Here is a 24,329-nt window from a genome sequence, read left to right as displayed (position 1 = left end):
GGTCCAGTATCTTCCTGGCAGCCTGTTCTGGAGTCCTCTGGCCGGCGGGAAGAGGGCTGGAGAGGAAAGATCAGGAATGACCCCTCTTTAGGTCTTGAGGGAGCTCTATCACCCAGACGGTTCATCCATCTGGACGGAATACATCACTAACTGACTGCTTGATTTTGCTGTCATTTGCCTAAATTTGTGTGTGGTTTTTTTGGTTTTGTTTTGTTTGAGTTGCTGGCGGGGGGTGGGGTGCAGATTCATTTTCTGTCCACATAATTGGCCTTAAACCACCTGGTGGCAAAGATATATCCATCTTCCCCGGGAGCCAGGGATGGGACTGGAGAGCAGTGGGAGCTGCCCTCGGCAGGGTGTAGGGAGGACGTCGGCCTGCAAATGCTGTGTGGTCACAGCAGCAGCACGCAGGGCTTTCCACACAGGTGAGGCTGTGACTCACACGGCCACATCCTCCACAGACAGACCCACTCTCCCTTCCCTCCATCAGACAGCCACTGCCCGGACGGACGTCTCTGGGCCCGGCTGTTACAGTGATTTCCTGGGACAAGACAGAAACAAATGGTGTCTTCCTAACTGCCAGGAGGCAAAGTCCTCTTATGAAGAGACCTGTGTTTGGGCATCAGAGCATGACTTCAAGCCTTTAACATATTTATTGAGCTACTACTATGTACTTGGTCTGCTCTAGACCTGTGGGTACTGAGGTGAGTAAAGCAGATATATTTCCTGCCCCCAGAGAATTCACATTCTGGGAGGAAGGCAGATACCAAGTGATTTTAATCAGTTATGTAGCAGGCTGAGGAAGTCAAGGAGGCCTCTCTGAGGAGGTGACATCTGAGCTGAGATCTGAAGGAAGGAAGGAAAGAGTCGCTGGCCATACAGGTCAGGGAAAGAGCTTGCTATGCAGTGGGAACAGCATGTGCAAAGGCCCTGGGGGCAGGAACAAGATTGGCTGGTCTGATGACAAGCGGAGGCTGGTGGGTCTGAGTGGAGTTATTGAGGGACAGAGTGGCAGATGGGTTCTTGTGGGGCCTTCCCTGGGATTCGGGGTTTTATCATGAGTGCAATTCTGAGTTTTAGCCAGAGCTCCTGCTGATGGAGGGTTGAAGCAGCAGAGTGACAATGAGGATGGAGAGTAGAAGTGGGACTTTCTGATGTTTTGTCCCAGCACAAAGGAATGCAGGAGGACTCCCCGCAGGTGGTGGTGGCAGTGAGCCTGGGCAGCGGGGTGAATGGCAGAGTCGCTGAACCAGGATTAAAGGGAGAGAGGTGTGTAAGGTGAAGCTCCCCATGTGAGGTAAAGGATGAAGGAAGCCTGGACCAGTTCACTGTACTTTGTCTGTGGCTGCGGCCAGGACCAGCAAAGAGGTGTTGTCCGGGTGCCTGTAAGAGGCAGGGAGGGGTGCTCCCTCAGAAAGGGACGGAGGCAGAAGAGGCAAAAGCAAGTAGCCTGCCCTCCCAGGGAAATAGTAGTAGTGAGGCCCCAGCCACTTCCTGTTTTGGGTGGATAATGCGCCTGCTAGAACCAGGCTGGGGTCTGCCTTATGCTCCTTGGCCGGGCTCCGAGAAGGGGTCCTGGCTGCCTCCCAGCCCCTGCTCTGTGCACACTGACATGTGCCACTTCCGCTGGGGCACTTGCCACCTCGTCCCCCCTCCTGGGATGTCCCACAGGCTCCAAACTGTCAGAAGCTCAGGTGGTGATCAGGTTTCTCTGAGCCTCAATACTCTCCCTGAGATTTTTTAAAAAATTTATTTCAGAGAGGAAGGGAGACGGGGAGAGAAACAGAAACATCAATGATGAGGAAGAATCATTGATCAGCTGCCTCCTGCATGCCCCCCATGGGGATTGAGCCTGCAACCTGGGCCTGTGCCCTGACTGGGGACTGAACCTCCTGGCTCATAGGTCAATGCTCAACAACTGAGCCACACCAGCCAGGCTTTAAAAATATATATATTTTTATTGATTTCAGAGAGGGAGAGAGAGAGCCCCTGAGATTTTTTATGAAGATTTGGAGAATCTTCAGGAGAACTCCTGGTGGGGGGGAGGTCTGCAGGCATTAAGCACCCCCAACTCAGCTTGGCCACCCCCTCCTTCAGGAAGTCTTCCGAGCTCCCACCTCCTGCTGATGGTCCCACTCTGTATGCCCTGGACCAGGCCAGGTGGTCCCTTGAGTGGCCTGGGCATGTGTGAAATGAACGCGTCTCTGGCGAGTCCTGCGGCGGGTGGGATCCGCAGAGCAGGCTTCTCTGCAGCTCCTGGAGCCCGCATGGGAATGGTCTGAGGGTGGCTATACCTGAGCAGAGCCCCAGGGCAGCACCAGCCCGTGTCCTCCCATCCATACACCTGTCCTCTCCATCCATACACCTGTGGCTCAGAGCCTTGGGGAGAAATGCCGGGGTTTGGGGGTGGAGCGTCCCTGCCCGGAGCCCTGAGAACCCAGCAGGGTCACCTGCACCCCAAGCAAAGGACTGAATGGCCCACACCAAGAGACAAGCACGTGTTGTTTATTCCCCTGCCCCCCAAACTTCCAGGTAGCTCTACAAAGACAGTAGATGTAAAGCCACGCAAATGCAGACACGAAATCAAAGGAATCAAATGACTGTAGACCAAGTTGGCACAGAGATGAGCTTTTCTCCTTCAATGCCAGCCAAGAAAACTGGTCACCAAAAGGGAGGTTTGGACAGAGCTACCCCCATGTCCACCAGTAACAGGACCACATCCACCAAGGACAGCCCCAGACCTCCCACGAGGCAAGCGCTGGACCCACATGGGCTGGGCATCCATAAGGGAGGATGGGAGAAAGACAACGGGCGAACCCCAGCCCTAAATGAGACATTACAGAGCAGCTCCTCTGTAAGCAGAAGGCACTCAGTGGTCGGGTGGGTGGGAGTCTCGGGGTCGGGGAAGATTCAGGTCATAGATATTCCCAGGAGGGGACAGAGGAGCACCCAGCTCTGCTCCTGTCCCCACAGCAGGGATGGGGTGGGGCCCAGCTCAGGCCCTGCAGATCCCGGCTGAGGGGCCCGTCTCTAGGCTGGTGGAGGGGCAGGTTGGGCCCAGGTGCACCCTGGGGATTGGCCTCCAGCCCCCTCTCCCTGACCAGCCTCCCTAGCCTTCAGGACATGCCCCAGTGATTTCAAGTCCACACACGCCTGGGGAAGCAATTTATAAACCCACATCCTTAGCAGCCCCAGGTGAGTTTAAAGCTAGCAAAGGTGCCAGGGTTCAAAGTCGCTGTGCTACACCTTTTTATTTTTATTTTTTTAAAATCCTCACCCAAGGATATTTTCCCATTGATTTTTAGAGAGTGGAAGAGCGAGGGAAAGACAGAGAGAAACATCAATATGAGAAACACATTGATTGGTTGCCTTCTTCACATGCCCTGACCAGGGCCCAGGCCCGAGAGGAGCCTGCAAATGAGGTATGTGTCCTCTACAGGAATTGAACCCAGGACCCTTCAGTCCACAGGCTGATGCTCTATCCACTGAGCCAAACCGGCTTGGGCTGTGCTACACCTTCTAAACCTTCTGTGCAGCAATGGGGGCACCTTGGGGTGGGGGGTGCTGCCCCTCCCTGAGTTCTCATCCCTGGGTGATTCGATTCACTGATGTGATGATCAAAGCACAAGTGTTTTAAATGGAACCCATGGAACATCACTGGAAAGGAGAACACAACCGTCCACCGCGGGGGATGGAGCAGCCTCTCAGAGGCAGGTCAGGTCCTGCTGGGGAGGCGGGGCCATCACACAGCCCCTCTCCGCTGAGCTGGCCTGCATCCTCGGCCTTCCTCACCTCCTCACCTCGCAGGCCTCAGGGAAGCGCAGCCCAGCCTGCTTCTGGGCGGCGGTAGGGGGCCCATGCCCAGGATCTTGTGGATCTGCCGAAATGCCAACATGCCCAGGGTGTGCTGGGGGCAGACAGCCTGGCAGCACCCTCCTGCCTGCGCCCGGCTCACCCAGCCCCATGGCCCCGCGGCTCGCCAGGCACCCTGCCCTTGCCATCACCCTTCTAGCAACTGCTGAGCTCAGTCACCATCAGGCACGAGGAACTGCACTGGACGCTCAGGCTGCTCAGGGCAGGACTTTGCCAGGAAGGCCCACTGCAGGGACCCCAAACCCTGCACCTCCCAGTGTGGCTCTGATCATAAGCAATTTGATTCTTTCCATGAAGACAATTCCTACAGGTCAGGCCCGAAGTCATTTTTTGTGTCGCTGGGAGACTTCCTTACAAACCAAAGGGGAAGCACAGGTGGGGGCTCGGCTTTTGTGCTTGAGGCTGGCCAGCCGCAGTGGGGTGTTTACAGTGTATGTGAGTGTGTGTGTGTGTGTGTGTGTGTATGTGTTGTGTGTGTGTGTGTGTAGTGTGTGTGCGTGTGCGATGTGTGTGTATGTGGTGTGTGTGTATGTGTGTGTATTGTGTGTGTGCATGTGCGTGCGTGTGTGTGTGTGTGTATGTGTTGTGTGTGTGTGTGTGCGTGTGCGATGTGTGTGTATGTGGTGTGTGTGTATGTGTGTGTATTGTGTGTGTGCGTGTGCGTGCGTGTGCGTGCGTGTATGTGTGTGGTGGAACAGCCAGATCAGTCCCTGCCAGTGAGGCCCCAGGTTTGCGCCTCATCACTGTGGTGGCTTCAGCTCTGAGCCAAGCTGCCCTCCCCCAGAGGCAGTCTTGTCATCATGGGCCACTCTCCCACAGGCCACCCACCTCTGCAGGGGAGGGGAGCGGAACCCCAGACCATTTCTTGGGAAGTCTGGGTCAGGGGTGCCGCCCACAGCCTGGCTGAACTGGCCTGGGGCTGGGGAGCCGCAGGGGCTGGCCATCCTCCCTGGGCACTGGCTGTGATGTCTTCCCGCTGCTGGAGGGTCCTGGACTCGAGCGCGTCCATCTGGTCTCTCTCACAGGGATCCCGGAGCCCAGGCCCATCTTTGCGAGGGGGTGGGGGTAGCAAAGAAGATAGAGCACCTTCGTGAAAGACTGCCACCGCCGGGGCCTGAGAGGGTCCCAGCACGGGGGGTGTGACTGTACCCTCTGCACCCACAGCCACAGCTGGCCAGCACACCCTAGGCTGCTACAAGATCTCCCCTGGAGGCGTCTTACCTGGGCCACGCCTCCCTCTGACCCGGAAGTACAGCCAGCAGAACACCTTCCTGCAGCTGTGTGTGTGTGTGTGTGTGTCAGCCCTTTCTCCTCCCCTGGTTCAGCCACCTCTGGCACATGCCCTGCCCTGTGGCGCTCCTGCCTTTGCCTGTCATACAACAGGCTCACACCTCAGGCCCAGTGTGTTCTCTCTCCTCTCACTTCATATGATAGCATCCAGTGTCACTAAAAGGGCTGGAAAACAGCACCCTGTCTCTGACAGCTCATGAGCGCACAGATGCTTCTCTCCCGTTCTGCGACCGTAAACCACACTGTGGTGAACATCTCCACTCACGCCTGTTATCTGTGTCTGCTGGTTTCCTTCAGAAATATTCCCACCAGGCCATCACCTGCGACAGCCAGGCCTCCCGAAAGGCGGGCTGCCACCAGAGAGTGAGCGCTCGGCCGACAGTCGGGGGCAGGACCCTTGCTGCCCCATCTGCCCTGGACCTTGGCCTCCTTTGTGGTGCGGGAGTTCCACCCGCTACTGGGCTGTTCCTTTCCCCCAGGGGTAGAGGGTGGGGTGTCTGAGTCCCTCCTCCCATCTGGGTTGGACGCTGTTCTTGAGTGTTGGTGAGAGGGTCCTGTACCTCACTATGACCCTGTCTCTGCCATGTGCCCAGTGTTCTGGGCCCCCCAACTGACGGGGACTGACCTGCCAGGAGTGTCCCCGAGTCCACACACTCCAGGACCCCTCGCATGGCATCCCAGGGGCTCAGGGGCCCCGTGGCACTGCTCGGAGCCTTCTCCACCAGCAGCTCCATGGCCTGGGCCGGGCAGGATGGAAAAGGAGACACTGCCTTTGAGGAGAGCATGTGGCCAGTTCCCCTCCCACTGGAGGGCTCTGTGGGCTCAGCTGGGGGTTTCAGGGAACCTCAGGACAGGCAGCCCCTCCCAGCTCTTTCTCTAACTCCCACCCACCCTTGACCTCTTCAGAGTAGGGAGGTGTCACAGAGGCCTGGACACCTCCTGGTGTGGCCAAGGGCAGTTTTCTTCACTCTCTAACCCTCAGTTTCCCCATTGGCAAAATCCCATCAATTATAACATTGCAAACTAGAGGGTCACGGGTTAAAAGAAACTTATTCAAATGAGGAATCTCAGAGAGAAGGGGGATGGAGGGGAATGGGGGGGAAGTAATCAACCAAAGACCTTGTTTGCATATATGCATAACCCCTGGACACAGACAATAGGGTGCTGAAGGCCGGGGGGGGGGGGGGGGGGGGGGGGGGAGGGGGCAGGGGCAGGTTGGAGGGGGTCAGTGGGGGGAAAGGCGGGACATATGTAATATTTTCAACAATAAAGAATTATTTTAGCCTGGCTGGTTTGGCTCGGTGGATAGAGCATCGGCCTGCGTACTGAAGGGTCCCAGGTTCGATTCCGGTCAAGGGCATGTACCTTGGTTGCAGGCACGTCCCCAGTGGAGGGTGTGCAGGAGGCAGCTGATCGATGTTTCTAACTCTCTATCCCTCTCCCTTCCTCTCTGTAAAAAACCAATAAAATATATATTTTTTAAAAGAATTATTTTTAAAAAAAGAAAGAAACTTGTTCTCTGTGACCTATGGTACATTTAGCCAGTAACATGCCAGTTCAAGGCAGCGAGGTCAAGGGATTAAGAAAATACAGTCAACCCGGCCAGCATGGCTCAGTGGTTGTGTGTCACAGTTTGATTCCTAGTCTGGGCACACGCCCAGTTGTGGGTTCGATTCCCAGTGTGGAGCGTGCAGGAGGCAGCAATCGATGATTCTCTCTCATCATCCATGTTTCTATCTCTCTCTACCTCTCTTTTCCTCTCTGAAATCAATAAAAATATATTTAAAAAAAGAAAATGCAGTATAAAAATAAAAAGAAAATACAGTAAAAAGAAAACACAATCAAGTGAGGCTGCACTCCAGAGCAGGCCTCTGCCTGGTGCCAGGGGCCCCTGGGACACCCCTGCCGTGACCTGCCTCTCCTGGGCACTCAGGCTGAGGCCAGCCCCTCCTGGGAAAGCCAAGCGCTAGGGGGGGAATCTGCTGTCCAGGAGGAGATAAGGCCCTAGTGGGCTTCCCAGAGCAGGCTGGCTGCCTGGCGCTGCCTTACCCAGTCTGGCAGGGCCCCACAGGTTGGCACATGCTGGCAGAGGTCCCCAAAAACCCTGATGACGATTACACAGGGCTGTAGGCCGCTGGCTCGTGCCTTCGGAAGAAGCGCACAGTTAGCTCTGGAAGCCACATGCACGTGGGTGGGGATGAGGCCAAGGGAACAAGGGTGGACTCTGGGGCGGTGAGCCGGCCAGGCTCCTGTCTTGGCCGGGGAGGTTAGGGAGCGTCTCCGGGGGGCACAGCCGGCCTGGAGGGTGGTGGCTGGGAGTGGGCTCCACTCCCAAATGGGCACAGGCCAACAGAACTGGCCCTGCTCTGATTCCAACCCATCAGTTCAGTGCCCGGAGACATGAGCCAAACAGCCAGCCCAGGAGTCGGCTAAGGGGGCAGCGGCAGGACAGGCATGTGTGAGCCCCCAGCCCTCCCCCTAACCTGGAACCGCTTCGCATGGTGGAGGGTGGCCAGCGACTGGAGACACTTCCTGGCTCAAGATGTCCCCTGGTCAGGCAAAGGCACTTCCATTCCTTCTAGAAGAAATGTGCGTGAGGGCGAGGTGCCTTTTCCCACTTTGCTCCTTCCCTGGGCCGCATGGGCCGTGCCTCTCAATTCTCTGGGCCTCATTTTATTTATCCAGAAGACACCCTTCCTCCCAGATCGCCTTTCCTCTGGGCCCTGCAGGAACAGAGAAACTATTTCTGTGAAGACCCTCTCTCCTCTGGAGCCAGTGCCCACGAGGAAGGCCTTTAATGCTTATGATGAGCGCCTTCAGGGCTGACTCCCTCCATTAGCAAACTACAGTGCCAACAGGAAACTATAAACTAAGCCAGATTTCCAGAAATTTTCAACTGCATAATTAAAAGGGAGAAAGTGGGCCCTGGCCAGGTGGTTCAGTGTAGGAGCACTGTCCCAAAAGGTTGTGGGTTCAATCCCTGGTCAGGACACATACAGGAGGCAACCGATAGATGTTTTTCTCTCACATTGATGTTTCTCTCTCTTCCTCTCGGGTGAGGGTTTTTTTAAAAAAGGGGAGATCCAACACCCTTTCTTGATAAAAACTCTCAGCAAAGTGGGAATAGAGGGATCATACCTCAACATAATAAAAGTCATATATGACAAACCTACAGCCAACATCATACTCAATGGGCAAAAACTAAACTCATTTCCCCTAAGAACAGGAACAAGACAGGAATGCCCACTTTCACCACTCCTACTCGATACAGTACTGAAAGTGCTAGCCATAGCGATCAGACAAGAAAAAGAAATAAAAGGCATCCAAATTGGAAAAGAAGTAAAACTGTACTTATTTGCAGATGACATGATACTATACATAGAAAACCCCTAAGACTCCATCAAAAAACTAGAACTAATAAATGAATTTGGCAATGTAGCAGGATACAAAATTAACACCCAGAAACCTATGGCCTTTTTAAAAATATATATATTTTATTGATTTTTAACAGAGAGGAAGGGAGAGGGATAGAGAGCCAGAAACATCAATCAGCTGCCTCCTGCACACCCCCCACTGGGGATGTGCCCACAACCAAGGTACATGCCCTTGACCGGAATCAAACCTGGGACCCTTGAGTCCGCAAGCCGACGCTCTATCCACTGAGCCAAACCGGTTTCGGCGGTCTATGGCCTTTTTATACACCAATAATGAACTCACAGAAAGAGAAACGAAAAAAACAATACCATTTACCATTGCACCAAAAACATTAAGATACCTAGGAATAAACTTAGCTAAGAACGTAAAAGATCTTAGAAAACTACAGGATATTGAAAAAAGAGATAGAAGAAGACATAAACAAATGGAAGAACATGCCATGTTCATGGATTGGTAGAATCAACATCACTAAAATGTCCATACTACCCAAAGCAATCTATAGCTTCAATGCAATCCCCATTAAAATACCAACGGCATATTTCAAAGATCTAGAAAAAACTCTCCAAAATTTCATCTGGATAAAAAAAGACCCCGAATAGCCACAGCAATCCTGAGAAAGAAGAACAAAGTTGGAGGGATCACAATACCAGATATCAAGCTATATTACCAAGCCACGGTTCTCAAAAATGACTGGTACTGGCACAAGAACAGACATATAGACCAATGGAACAGAACAGAGAACCCAGAAATTAACCCAAGCCATTATGCTCAATTAATATTTGACAAAGGAGGCAAGAGCATACAATGGAGTCAAGACAGTCTCTTCAATAAATGGTGCTGGGAAATTTGGTCAGATATATGCAAAAAAATTAAGCTAGATCACCAACTTACACCATACACAAAAACAAACTCAAAATGGCTAAAGGGAAACCATAAAAATGTAAGACGGGAAACCATAAAAATCCTACAAGACTTCATAGGCAGCAAAATAGCAAACGTATGTCGCAGCAATATCTTTACAGATACAGCTCCTAGGGCAATGGAGACTAAGGAGAAAATAACAAGTGGGACTACATCAAAATAAAAAGCTTTTGCACAGCAAAAGAAACCACCAACAGACCAACAAGAAAGCCCACTGTATGGGAGAACATATTCGCCTGATATTTCTGATAAGGGTTTAATCTCCAAAATTTACCGAGAACTCATACAACTTAACAAAAGGAAGATAAACAATCCAATAAAAAAAAATGAGCAAAGGATCTAAATAGACACTTTTTGAAAGAGGACATACAGAAGGCCCAGAGACATATGAAAACATGCTCAAAGTCACTAATCATCTGAAGGATGCAAATCAAAACAACAATGAGTGAGATACCATCTCACATCTGTCAGAATGGCTATCATCAACAAATCTACAAAATACAAGTGCTGGCAAGGATGTGGAGAAAAAGGAACCCTCGTGCACTGCTGGTGGGAATGCAGACTGGTGCAGCCACTGTGGAAGACAGTATGGAGTTTCCTCAAAAACTTAAAAATGGAACTCCCATTTGACCCAGTAATCCCACTTCTAGGACTATGTCCCAAGAAACCAGAAACACCAATCAGAAAGAATATATGCATCCCTATGTTCATAGCAGCACAATTTACAATAGGTAAGATTTGGAAACAACCTAAGGGCCCATCAGCAGATGAGTGGATTAAAAGACTGTGGTACATCTACACAATGGAATAGTACACTGCTATAAAAAAGCAGGAACTTTTACCATTTGCAACAGCATGGATGGAACTGGAGAGCATTATGCTTAGCGAAATAAGCCAGTCGGAGAAAGATAAATATCACATGATCTCACTCATATGTGGAATATAATGATCAATATAATTTTTTAAATATATATTTTATTGATTTTTTACAGAGAGGAAGGGAGAGGAATAGAGAGTTAGAAACATTGATGAGAGAGAATCAATGATCAGCTGCCACCTGCATGCCCCCCACTGGGGATGTGCCCACAACCAAGGTACATGCCCTTGACTGGAATCGAACCTGGGACCCTTCAGTCCGCAGGCCGATGCTCTATCCACTGAGCCAAACCGGTCAGGGCTGATCAATATAATTTGATGAATAAGAATAGATCCAGAGACAAATGGCAGGGGGTTGGGGGGTTAGAGAGCAACCGAAGGACTGAATGCATACATATTAGCATAACCAATGGATACAGTCACTGGGGCGGTGGGGGCTTGCCCGGGGTGGGTGGGAATGGCTGGGGGGAGGGTGTCAATTGAGGGAAAAGGAGATATATGTAAAACTTTAGACAATAAATAAATAAATAGGAGAAAGTGGATCTGATTAGAACACATCCGATCATTGATAATAAAGGCCTCCATGTTTGAGAGAAATTCAGATCCATTTTTTCTTTCCTACTACGGTTGCTTCAAAAATATTCTCATCTCCTTCTAGGACACCCTGGTTTATTTAGGTCACATGACAGAGCACAGGTTTCACTTTCACCCATAAATATCCCCAGGGGTCCTGTGCTGGCGCCTGCCTGTCACAGGTTGGGGTGGAAGTGGCAGGGGTGTGTCTGAGGAGGGGTTAGAAGCTACCCTCCCCACAACAGCCAGCCGGGGCACGGAGTGGGAGTGAGGAGACGCCTGAGTGAACTTGATCCCCATAGGAGGCGTGCGGGAGGCAGCTCTCTCATCATTGATGTTTGTCTCTCTCTCTCTCTCTCTCTCTCTCTCTCTCTCTCTCCCTCTCCCTTCCTCTCTGAAGTCAATACAAATATATTTTTTAAAAATTTTGTGTTAAAAGTGAACTGGTTAAAGAAAAATGTTGGTAGTAAATAACAATCATGAAGAGGGTTCAAGAATGAATGGAATTTGGAAAATGGTCCTAGGGGCTGCTCAGGAGGTTCCAGGCTCGAAGAGCCTCAGGGTGTTTCTCGGTCACAGCCTTCACTGGGTGGCGGTGACTCGAGGCCCTTGCTGCCCTCTGGCCTGGCGCAACACCCCTCCCACGCTCTTGGGCAATGCCAATATGACTCAAGCCCCCGACGCTCATGTCCCACACGAGCAGTGCCGGGACAGCAGGTTCTGCTATGACCTCTGCTGTGGCCTCTGCTGCAGACAGACGGACAATCTGAGCTCCTGGGGACCTGGCACGACTGGTTTCCACTGGGCAGTGTCCGCACTGGCCTGGAGGCAAGGGAGGAGCATGGTGCTGCACAAGCAAGGCCCAGGAGCACAGGCACAGCCCGGTTCTGAGCCCGCCTGACACTCTGTCACCAGCTCATTTCCTCCGCTGTCCCGAGGCCCAGCTCTTATCTGAGCAGTGGCATCCGGGGCTGGCAGAAGTGCCAGAAGGCTGCACCCTCAACCCTCTTCCCCTGCCCAGAGCAGAGTCAGACGCTTCCCAAACCCACCTGGTGTGTGGGAGGGGGCTGGACAGAAGGGCCCGGATGCACCTCTGTCCACGGCATTAGGGGAGAGGTGACAGACACTGTGACCCGTATTCTGGGCTCCTCACAGGATGAGGTGATGATGTTGGCTTCAGGTTCAGAGGAGACCTCTACTTGTCCTCCGTCACCATCTGTGAGGTGCAAACACAACACTGGGCCGCGTTACTCCAGCCGAGAGACAGGTGCAAGCAGCAAGGACGTGGTCAGGTGGCAGGCCCTGGGCCGGGCGTCTGGAGCCTCCATGGGACTGAGACATAGCCCTGCCCTCCAGCAGTACACATGCAGACGAACCCTGCACATAGGGTGCCTTCACATGTAAAAAATGCCCTTCACAAGGACAGCAATCCAATAAATTTTTAAAAAGCAACAACTGGCCACCGATATAACAGACAGTTGGAAGGAAAGGAGACAGAAGTGTCCTTTTTACACCATGACACAGATGCCCCCACAGTAAGAGAGAAGCAAATTAAAACTATAACGAGGCACCATCATCACCTGTGAGAAGTCTGAGGGGCAGCTGGGCTGGCAAAGCCATGCAGCTTATAAACTGCGGGTGGAGGCTGACCTGGCAACACTTACCACCGACCCTGCCCTCGGCTGAGCTCCCACGTGTGTGGAGCAGCGTGCACAAGGCCATTTACTTTGTGCAGCCTCAATGGTAATGCAGAACCCTGGGAACACCCTGAATGTCCTCTGTCAGGACACGTACCTCCCCGTCCTGTTGGACATGGCTCCCTCCCTCCGCCTGGCATCAGGCTTTCATGTCCTCACAGCCGATAAACTAGTTAGGGTGCTACGTGTCTGTTTATCTGCTCCTGACTAGCGTGCTCACTAAGCCAGCAGGAGGGAAGCAGCATTTTCGCAGGAACAGTGCCCGACACAGCAGGAAGAACCCGCCCTGGGACTGACCGTTTTAACCTAAGATGATCGATGTCAATCATGACCTGATCTTACTCTTTGTTCCTGAGAAATGTACTCTGACTACGACAGAGGAACTGCTCGAACGGAGAAACCCAGTCCATCTCCCACAGGCTCCCCGTCTCGGCTCCCCGTTTGCTCTCCCCTGAATCTCATCAATGTGGCAGCAAACGTGCCCATGCGTCACCATGTACCCTTCCCGTGGCCGGTCACCATTCCCGTGGCGGGACATTTACATTTTCCCTGAACTCACTCTACACGGGAACCCTGAAGTTTCCACCTCTTTCTCCTTGCAACTGTTTATACAAACAAACTGGTTTGTATCTAATAATGACAACCACTCATGTTGCTTAAAATCCTGTGGAAACAAAGTCATCCCTGCCAGGGAGCCCGAGGGGCTGCCAGCCCTCTCTGCCCCCCCTCCCCCCACCCAGAGGTGACCCACCTTCCCAGGAGCTGTCTGGGCAGCTGCTCCGTGACCCTCTGCAGCAGGCATGGGTGAGCTACTGTGAGCAGAGCAGGATCAGCTGCACCGTCCTGTCTCCCCGAAGGAGGAGGCCTTTGGCCAGGAGGCCGACCCGCATCACGCCTTTCAGGATCTGAGCAGAGGGGTTGACACCGCTGTGAAGACAAACACGAAAATGCACGTGTAAGAGGAGGGGTTGGGGAGAAAGGGAGCCTGTGGCCCTGCCCTGGAAATGGTCTGAAAATGCCAACAGCTTGCTGGGCCCTTTGTGCCTCAGCTTCTTCATCTGTGAAATAGGCCTTTCGGAGTCCCGTTTCTCAGAGTGCACTTGACGAAAGGAGACATGAGAAGCTGTATCTGAGAACAGCACTGGGAACCAAAATGTTTACACACTTTGAATAAAGGCAGTGTTTATTAAAATACATTTCATGTTCAAAATTGAGCTATCAGCTGTTAAAGTGTATATATATATATTTTTTTTTGGGGGGGGGACACCCTGTATGTGCTCAGTAAGGGCTGGTGGTTGTTACTATTTTCTAATAAACTGCATTCTGAAAAAGGCCAATGATGGCAAGTCCAGTGACCCCGGTCCTCAGCCAGTTGGTGGCGCCCTGGTCAGCCCTTGGGTTTGGGTACCTTCTAAGCCATCTCTAGTGTCACTTCACTCCCATCTCAACCCTTGGCGAGCAGGCCCATCCAGGTGCTCAGGCCAACAGCGTCCTAAGGGGGATGCCTGCCCAGCCTCGCTCTCTGCAGATCAAGATGGCTTTATGCAGTGTGAGCCTGACCATCGCGTCTGCCCTACATCTACCCCTCCATCTAACCTCCCGGCCCTGGCCCTCTGTAGGACGGGACACCCACGCTTATGCCCTGGCCTGAGGCCCCCAGCCTGCCCTGCTGGGCTCCATGCCACCATCTTCTCCCGCCACTCCCTCTCAGGCCTTATGCTCTAGCCCAGTGATTTTCAACCTTTTTCATCTCATGGCACACATAAACTAAAATTCTGTGGCACACTAAAAATATATATATTTTTTTTGCTGATCTGACCAAAAAAGGTATAATTTTGATTGATTTACAAAAAAATAAATAGTAGTAATTACCTACCCTTTTTGCTTCAGATGACTTTTTAAAAAAACCAAGTGCCTATACTTGTATATAAGGATTTCTGGTCCAAAAATTAACCAATCGCCCTGGCCAGGTGGTTCAGTTGGTGGAAGCATCATCCCTTACACCAAAAGGTTGTAGGTTTGATTCCCAGGCAGGACACATTCCTGGGTTGGGCAGGTACAGGAATCAATCTTTCTCTCTTTTCCCCCTTCTTTCTCTCTCTCTCAAATCAATACAAAACATCCTCAATTATAAACAAAAAAAGTTAACCAATCAGACACAACCTTACTACTTAACGTGACCAGTAAGATGCAACTCTTTTATATGATCTTTATAATTATGGTTAAAGACAGGGCATTTACACCTGATGGGCTATTGTTGTGTTGGCTGTTGTCATTTTTTTATTTGACAACCTAAGGGAAAAGAGGTCAGTGCCCCTGACTAAACAGTCAGGTATTGCATGTTTTAAAAATTCTTGCAGCACACCGGTTGAAAATGGCTGCTCTAGCCCCAAGCCCCTTCTATTTCTCTGCAGCCCTCTAGGTTCTTCCTCTGCTCCGGTTCCCCGGACAGGTGCCTGGGGCGCCCTCACATGATGGATCTCTAGGCAAATGTCCCATCTCTGCTCCAGAAGCTGCCACTAATCACCACTTTGTTTTCTTTGTGACATTTCTAGGGAGAGGAGACAACCTTTTTATTAAAAACGTGTTTATATATTCTTATCCATTTGGGGACCACAGAGCCCACTGGCAAAATCTAGACCAGGGACGTCTGGATTAGAGAACAAGGACCAGACTCTGCAACTGAGACTCGGAGAGCAGAGAAAGCAGAACGTGGGGAGGGGGCAGAGGGGGGAAGGGAGCGGGCGGGGGGGGGGGAGGGGGACCTGCAGATACTCGACTTAGAGGTTTGATAACCAATTTGAATCCCAATTCACACAAACTAGAGAACAGAGAAACAAACCCCAGAAAACAAACAAAAAAACACGTTATGATAACTATGGGACGAGTGGAAATGTCAACTGGATATTTGATGATGTTAAGGAATTACTGTTAATTTTTGCCCTGGCCGGTGTGTTCAATGGTTAGTGTCAGCCTGTGCACCAAGGGGTCTCGGGTTTGATTCCCGGTCAAGGGAGTGTACCTGGGTTATGGGTTCAATCCACAGCCCCTGGTACCTGGTGGGAGGCAACCAATCAATGTGTCTTTCTCACACTGATGTCTTTCTTTCCCCCACCCCATCCCCTTTCACTCTCTCTAAGAAACAATGGAAAAAATATCCTCAGGTGAGGATTACGAAAAAGAAAAGAATTAGTTAATTTTTAAACTTCAAATCATTGAGGGGGGGGGATTTATTTTATTTATTATTATTATTATTATTATTATTTATTTTTTTTTTAGAAAACGAGTGGAGATTTGAGGGTGGCACCCTTTCTGTCTGCAATATAGACGTCCCTGGGCAGCTTCCACACACCCAGCCCATCTGCACATGCTCAGAGGGCAGACCTGGCCCCTCGTAGTGGGGCTGCAGACCATCTCTCCCGGATTTTCCAGCAAGCACAAAGCCCCAGGCAAACCTCAGCATTAGGCTGGCTCTACCCTTCAAAGACCTCCCCCTCAGATTTTGCAGTCTTGTGTTGTGGCTTCGTGAGGGTGCCAAGGGAGAGATGAAAAAATGTCTTCTTCGCACTCCTGTCTTCCCTACCAGGAGGGTGAAGAGGGCTGACTTTTCCGAGTAGATGCAACGTATTGGGAGGTTCGCCTGCTTAAGCTGAGAGGTGAGGTCGTTTTATGGTGACACTTTGTAACTCACAGTGGGAGCAAACACTATAGTGAAGAGAAACTGAAGTGGAATCTGCATGATTCCACCTACATGAAATGTCCAGAAAGAGGAAGTGCAAGGAGGGTGCCAGGGGTTGGGGCTGGGGGGCAGGACTAAAGGGGACAGATTTCTGTTTTAGATGATGAAGAAATTCTAGAAATAGATTAAGTGGTGGGTGATGGTTGCACAACTTTGTGAATGTACTTAGCACCACTGTACCGTACACATAAAAATGGTTAACACGGTAAACTTCATGCTCTGAGTATTTTACCACAATTTAAAAAATAAAATGAAAAGGCCACCTAGAGAGAAAGGACTTGGAAAGCTAACTCCCTCTCGGATTATTTTAGTGGTATAACGACTCCTTACAGGGCACAGGGACTTTCTGCCCGCCCCCCCCCCCCCCCCCCCCCCCCCCCCGCGTAACCCCGGGGCCTTGAATGGTGACTCAGCCGGGCACCAAGGGCAGCCTCTGCTCCGAGAGGCGGCGGAGGGGTCAGGGCAGAACACACGTATCTCCGTTTTGTAGATGAGCAAACAGAGGTGGTTCCTGTTGTGTGAACTGTTTCTAGATGCACCTTTGGTGGGAAAAGTAAATTCTGGTCTTGAACAACAGCTCTCCAACTGCGACGGTAACTCCCTTTGAACCTTGGGGCTCCAGCCCTGAGACTACAGACTCCGTGAACTTACTGCCCTCGGGCTGGAAAGCCCCTGCTTCTCAGAGGCTCAAAGCCATTCAGAGGAGGAGCCACCTCTGCCCCGCCTGGCAGCCACTTCCTGTGAGAACTCCCACCTCCTCCAAGTCACCCCTGGGCCTGGGAAAATGAGGGGGAACTCCATTACCTACGATCACCGCCCTCCTGCTCTGGGTGCCTGCCCTTCTCCGCCAATGTGTCGGACACCAGCTAGAGGGCACACTCCGAGTGGGCACCGGAGCTCCTCTTCTGTGGGCTAGATGGTGGCGAGCTTGCACAAGACGCGCGGTCATCACTGGGCTCCGGCCGCTGTGTGGGCTGCGAGGAAAGGTGCGCATTACATGGGCTGAGAGGCCCAGGCCCCGTGGGCAGGGACAGGAGGCATGTCAGCTCTGCAGAGGTGCAGCACACGCAGCAGCAGGACATGGGGGAGTGGAGCTGAGGAATGACGGGGACCCACAGGTGGAGACCCAGTGAGGACACCAGGGTCTCCCCTGATGGCTGCAGGAAGCTCAGGGCTGAAGGGGGTTAGGGGGCTCCCCTGGAGTGACACTCTTACATTTCCAAGCCAGAGGCTTTTCTGCCAATTCAGTGGGCCTGTTCCCGCAGCAAGGTGCAAATCAAAGGTTCCCATCCAACCACAGCCTGCGCAGACAGACGGACACCTGAGGACCCCCGAGAGATGTGACAACCGGGGCCTCGGGAAACTACAGGGATCTCTGAGCCTTCCTGTGTGGCCCAGAGGAGTGACAGCACAACCTTCAAGGCCAGCGTTCTGGCCTCCTGTCTGCTGAGCTATTCCAAAGGGCGGCTTCAGAGGAGCCAACACGCCCTCCCATGCTGAGCTCACCTCTACCACCATCTGCTGCCCTTTCTCCTCCCCTGGCCCAGCCACCTCTGGCACATGCCCTGCCCCGTGGCGCTCCTGCCTTTGCCCTGTCTCGACTTCTGCCCAGCATGCGCCCTTATCTTTATGTTGTGGCTTTTATGGACCTCATCTCCTTAACTGCTAAATGACCAGGTCTGAGGTGCAGACGTCCTATCTGGTGTGGTTATTGTGCATGGGACAAAACAAGATGCTGAACTGGTTGAACAAAAACACAAAAATGGAAAGAAATGCCGCTGCTTGCACATCCTTTTAGCCACATGCAATCTTTGGACGAACTCAGGGAGGCTGGGAACTGTGGAAGTGGCTGGAAGAAGCTTCAGAATTTGAGTTCTAAAAAGCTGTTCAAGACAAGCCTGTGGGGCCACTGCTCAGGCTCTGGGTGACGGCCGAGGAGGGCGCACGCTGGCTCCTAATGCCCCGGAATCACAGGCCTTGGGGTGACACGGTCACCTGGCTTTCTAGGGCACCACTTCCTTTTCCCACGCTCCTTCCCACAGCAGAAGGGGCTGCTCAGCAAGAAATGCCACTGCCTGCCTCGGCCTTCCTTCTAAGACCCGAAACCCGGTGCCTGCACCTTCCAGCAAGTTCCGGATGACTCACTGAGGTCTGCCAGGGATGTGTGTGTAAATGTGAGATGGAGAACTGGTTGAGATCTTGAAACCTGGCCCCTGAAAGGCCCACCAGAACCCAGAGAAGGAGCAGGGCACACAACGATGGCCGAGGTGACCTCTTGCACGTAGCCGGGGCCCACTGCCTGCGAGTCACAGCAGCTTCCAGAAGCTTCCATGAGCCTCCTTGGGTGGGCAGCTGTCCCGGCCTCTCTGACTTCGGGTGTGCCAGTGTCCCCTCTAGGGGTCTGCAGCCACTGCTGTGGCTCGGGAGGCCCTGGAAGAACTGAGTCATACAACCTGCTCCCGCCAGAAACCAGGCGGACCTGCTTCCTGTCGGCCAGTGTGAAGGAGAGAATGCAATGCACACCCAGGCTCCCGCAGCCCCTTCCACCCGTGTGACACTGGCCAGTTGGATACAGGGCCCTGCAAGGACATTTCCTATCAGCTTGGGTCATAAGGACCACAGTGCTTGGTGCCAATCTGAATGCAACTATGGGGGGGCCCTGGCTGCAGCCCCCGGCTGAGGATACCCCCACAGCAGCCCTTAGATAACCGACAATGAGACATCAGGTGGACCAAGGGGCATAGGTAACCGGGCCCCATTAGACAACTCCAGTGGGTCTCTGGAGGGAGAGCTGTTTCTTTGTTGTCAAACCTGCTTTATGATTTTATCTTCAGTATCATGTGATTATTCAAAACACAGTGCTACTGATTCTAAAAATAAAATAAGCCCCTTCCCATCTCATGGGAGCAAAGAGCAGAGATGGTTGGAGACCTGGGTTCGAGTCCGGCCTCCACTACTTTTGGGAGGCCTGAGCCAGGTACTTCGCCTTGCCTCACCTCGTTTTTTCCATCTGCAAATTGGGACCAATGACAAAATCTAGGTTAAACAGTCACAATGGGTACATCAGGCAATGCACGTGGAGCAGTTATGGAGTGCCTGGCGTACAATCCTGGTTATGAACCACTCCGTCTGCATCCCGGGGCAGCCATCACTTCCCTCAAGTATCTGTTGGTGTGTCCCACCCCTGAGGGAAGCAGGACCAGAGGTGGGGCTTCAAGGAGCCCACCTTAATCTCCTGGCACCCACATAAGTGTGAGAGCCGTTTGTCCACTGTGAGCACCGGGGTGTGCATGGGGCTACTCCCAGCATGTGGGGGGTGGCAGCCTAGGGAATTCTCCAGGTCTAGGGCGGGGCTTCAGAGAACGCCCAGCACCTGGGTTATCCCAGGCTCCCTGGGAAGAAATGGTGCCGCCATCCCATTGGCTCTATAAGGTTTCGGGAGAGAGACAACACACATACATGTGCCCTCGTGCCCGATGTAATCAACCCATGGCCCTGCCTAAACAGCCATGCAGCAGGGGCGCACCCACAACTAGCCGTGTCTGCCTGGGCCCTCACTGCTCCGGGAGGGGCCACTGCCTTCCCTACCCAAAGTTAAGAGAAGCCCCCCTCACCGTGGAGTTTAAGATGAGGTTTCTATGGCCAACAGTCAGTGCTGTGCTGCTCTCATTTCTCCCACTCAAACACCAGTAGGGCAATCTTAAGGCACTTCTGATGCACACTTTACGCTGTAAGTTTAATAACAGGCCTCTCTTGGGCAGGCTCCAACCCTGACCTCTGGCTGGCCACAGGGGACAGGGGAGGGGAGGCATTAGGCATGGGTGGCTGACCTGGGCACCGGCACAGCGGGTCTTGCAGATGTCACAGTGGGAAGCGGGGGGTGCCTGGGCCAACCCTTGGTTTTCAGCAGCCTGGTGGGAGCCGGTGGCTTCTTGGGGAAGCTGTGGGCAGAACTGGCACTGGATCTGTTCCCTGAGCCACCCCACAGGGACAAGTCCTCAGGCTTTGGGAGTGGAGGTGGCGGGGGTGGAGGCTGCATCTGTGGGGGGAGCAATGGAGCATCGTAAGGACCGGCTGCTGAGTACGCTGACATGTCACAGCTTGGGTAGCTTAGTCCTAAGAAGCAGAGAAAAGAAGGAGAGGAAAATGGATTGGTTTCCAGGACTGTGTTCATTTCTGCTGCAAATAGAATAACAGACTTCACCCACATTCATGCTCAAGGAAACCACCATCTCACCTGTGAACGGGGCGGAGGCAAAGCTGTAGGAGGTTGAGGACGAGGAAGGCAGGGGGGACACAAAGATGGAGGCCTGGCCGCTGGATGCTGGGGGTTAGGTGTAACTGGAGGATGGGCCGCTGGCTGGCTGTGCCTCCTGGTAGTGGGTGCCTGTTGCGGAGGCTGCGCTTGGCTGCACCCATCGCTGGGCTGACAGTTAGTTCCTTTGGTCCCTGGAGAGCAAGCAGAGACCCTCTGAAGAACCACACTTTACCTCCATCCCCAGGGATCGTAGAGCGAGAGCCACACTCCCTATGACCACCTCAGCCAGCCTCCCCAGCTGCCAGAGCAAACACAGCCGCCCACTGCAGATGAGCCACAGGCACAACTGGCCAAGGCCCCCTGGATGTCTAAGTCTCAGCGGAAGCCTGGAGCCCTGGGCCTGTGGTCCCGAGCTCTGGTCCCGGCTGGGACTCATGCGTGACCTGTGCCCACCACTCCTTTCCAGACTCTTCTTCTTCCTCCGTGTCATGGGTGTAAAGGGGAAGTGTGTGTATCTCTTCCACTTCTCAGATCCAAGTCCTCACAGAACTTACCCCCTTCCACCCTGGAAAAGCTTCCTTGGAAAACACGTTCAGCTCCATTTTTAGTTCTCTCTCTGCCTTTCTTTCTCTGTCTCTGTCTGTCTGTCTCTCTCTCTGTCACACACACACACACAGGCCCCTAGTTGAAAAGATAGCCCTGACACATTATTTACTGCAGACTTTCCAATGAATCTGGAATTTTTAAATGTGACTTTAATGTGGTGGCTCCCAGGCCCTCGCTCCCACCCTGACCCTGCAGAGACCCACCTGGCTGGCAGAGTGTGGCCATGGCAGGGAGCGAGGGCTGGCCCACAGCTACTGATGGCTGTCATGGTCCATAGCCATACCTGTCCTGCGAGAGGGTTTCCACAGGAGAGACCGTAAGAGCGGGGAGAAAGGGTGGGGTGGTCCTCACTTGCCCACACACTGACAGGGGTCTCTCAAGGGTCTGGGTGCCAGGGCACCAGGGAGCATGGCTGGATTTTGGTTCAGAGGGGGATTCAGGCTGTGGGTGGATCCGGGACTCCATGGAGACAAGGACGAAAGCAAAGAGGCCAGGAGGCCTTGGGAGGGGACAGAATTGTGGGAGGGTGGGTCTGGAGGGAGAAGTCGAAGGCCTTGGAGAAGCAATGACAAGAGAGGGAGGGTGAGAGGGAACAGAGCCAAATTGTGAAGCTGGGCTAATCAGGTGGCCTGTGGTGCCATGTACTGACCCAGCCAGGGACAGCCTGTGGGTGGCAGAGGCTGGAGGGGTACGGGGGTGGACCACGTGCAGCTTGGGGTGCTTGGCAATTCCAAGTAGAAACGCAGCGGACAGATCTGTGGCCCAGAACTCCAAGGTGAGGAAAGTGGCATTGTCTACACTGGAAGGGCCCAACAAGGACAAGCCCATCCCCAGTCACCTCTCTGGATAGGGACAGGAGCATGAGGAGGGGGAAGGCATGTCCTGGACTATCTGCGAGTACCGGCTGCCCACATGCCTCTTCCACTCAATACTATCCATGCTTTCAAGGAAGGACTGTTGCTGGTCAGAGAACGGTGGGCTGATACCTGGTAGGAGGGAGCAGTGGTGGGTGTGGGGGCAGACTCCAGGGATCTGCTGTCATAATCGAAGACCTGGTTGGAGTGGGGCTGGCGCCCGTCATACCCTGCTGGGCCACCAGACCTGGGTGGCTGGGTGGCCATGGAGGAAAATGGCAGGGTCACGGCAGGGCCCATTCCAGGCGTGAGCTGGGCGGTGACGCTGGCTCCAGCAGCAGGGATGGGGAAAGCCATGGGAGGCTGAGTGCTAGAACCACAACCCACACGAAAGCCCAGCTGCGTTAGATGGGGCTCTATGTAGAACTTGAGCACATAAACCACAGGAGACACTGCCGTCAGCTGCTTCAGATGCCTACATTCATTCATACAGTACTTCTTTTTTGTTGTTCTGTTAATCCTCACTGAGGATTTTTTTTCCCCATTGCTTTTCAGAGAGAGTGGAAGGAAGGAGGGGAGAGGAGAGAGACAGAGAGAGGATCAACAATGTGAGAGACATATCAACTGGTTGCCTCCCGCAAGCACCCCAACTGGGAGTGGGAGTGAATCGCAACCCAGGTTCGTGCCCTTGACAGGGAATCGAACTCCAGACCCTTCAGTGCAAGGACCGGTGCTCTAACCACTGAGCACACTGTCCAGGGCCATACAGCATCTTCTGCAGCTACTGACACCTGTTGAGACCTTTCAATGAGCACAGGCACAGTTATAAGCTCTCTTCATTAACAAACACAATCTCATGACAACCCTGTGAGGTAGGGACCATTGCTGCCCCCGTTTTATGGAAGAGGAAACTGAGGCACGGTATGTGGCTCAACCACATGGGTGGTAGTCTTTTTTATTTTTTTCAACATCAAGATTCCTCAAAGAAAGTTGAACTTTAATAGTATTTTTAAACCAAAAAAACAAGTGGATGACTTGATTATTAAAATACGGAAGACTGGCCTGGCTGGTGTGGCTCAATGGTTGAGTGTCAACCCATGAACCAGGAGGTCAAGGTTCAATTCCGGGTCAGGAGCTGTTGCTCCTGCCCAGGCTCCCTGCCCCAGGTCTGAAGGGAGAGTGCCCCACACCCCTTCTCAGGCTCCCCACTGTGCGAGGTCGATGATCACTTTGCCTTCTCTCAATTTCTAATAGCCTTTTTCTGAGTCCTATTAAGAATCAGATGAAAGCTGTGACTCCCTGACCTCTCTGATTCCTACAGTTTTGTGTTTGTTTTCGTTAATCCTCACCTGAGGATATTTTTTTCCACTGCTTTTCTGAGAGAATGAAAGGGAGGGAGGAAAGAGGGGGGAGAAAGAGAAACATGATGTGAGAGAGACACATCAACTGGTTGCCTCAGGAAGTGAACCTGCAACCAAGGGTATGTGCCCTTGATCAGATATCGAACCCGAGACCCTTTGGTGTGCAGGCTGACACTCTTAACCACTGAACAACACCAGCCAGGACCCTATTAGACAGTTTTTCCTGTAATCACCTGGGGCTTCACAGGCCCCAGGTTAAGAATCCCTGCTGGAATGGGGGTGGGGGGAGGGGTCAAAAGGAAGTAATTGAGGTTAAATGGCAAATTTCATGTGGCCTGGCCTCATACAATGAGGCATAGTCTCTTCTCTCAGGAAACATAATAAATTCTTTCAGTGGCACCCAGCCAGCGTAGCTTAGTAGTTGAGCATTGACCTATGAACCAGGAGGTCCTGGTCAGAGCATATGCCAGGGTTGAGGGTTCGATCCCCCTGGGGTGTGCAGGAGACAGCTGATCAATGATTCTCTCTCATCAATGATGTTTCTATCTCTCTCTCTCCTCTCCCTTCCTCTCTGAAATCAATAAAAATAAATTTAAAATATATAGAGAGATTTTTTAAAGTCTTTCAATGGCATTGACTTCTCTGTGTCATCACTTAGGCACCTCTACAGATTAAAATCCCGTGGGTACAAATGAGACATTCCCTTAGACCAAGATGGAGAAAAATTGAAGATGTGAGTGTTCTACACGAGGACCAACTTAGAGTTCACAGGGGTTTGAAGCTTAGAACTGGCTGGAGAGCTATGGCCCGGTAGGATATGAACAGGACCCAGAGTCAGACCTGGCT

The 24,329-nt window shown here is 52.5% G+C and overlaps 1 protein-coding gene and 1 long non-coding RNA gene across 2 annotated transcripts; both read right to left on the bottom strand.

Annotated features, from left to right (window-relative positions):
* Positions 1 to 1,325: 1,325 nt before the first annotated feature.
* On the bottom strand, positions 1,326 to 22,479 carry ZFR2 (zinc finger RNA binding protein 2; the record flags this gene model as incomplete). Its single annotated transcript, XM_079773078.1, is given in 14 exon segments — positions 1,326 to 1,383; positions 3,801 to 3,907; positions 4,787 to 4,920; positions 5,789 to 5,900; positions 7,213 to 7,308; positions 7,647 to 7,692; positions 7,694 to 7,712; positions 11,787 to 11,790; positions 12,018 to 12,166; positions 12,169 to 12,184; positions 13,422 to 13,477; positions 13,480 to 13,592; positions 21,552 to 21,556; positions 22,255 to 22,479. Coding segments are annotated over 14 exon segments (1,140 nt in total).
* LOC307100126 lies at positions 17,227 to 20,856 on the bottom strand. The gene is made up of 3 exons (XR_013813583.1): positions 20,642 to 20,856; positions 20,235 to 20,520; positions 17,227 to 17,378 (listed from the first exon to the last, which is right to left on the bottom strand). It is a non-coding gene; the product is annotated as an uncharacterized lncRNA (long non-coding RNA).
* Positions 22,480 to 24,329: the final 1,850 nt, after the last annotated feature.

The sequence above is a fragment of the Cnephaeus nilssonii genome, assembly GCF_951640355.1.
Source record: "Cnephaeus nilssonii genome assembly, chromosome: 5".
Classification (NCBI taxonomy): Eukaryota; Metazoa; Chordata; class Mammalia; order Chiroptera; family Vespertilionidae; genus Cnephaeus; species Cnephaeus nilssonii.
The sequence above is the reverse complement of the archived record's forward strand: the minus strand, read 5'-3'. Positions and strand labels throughout refer to the sequence as shown.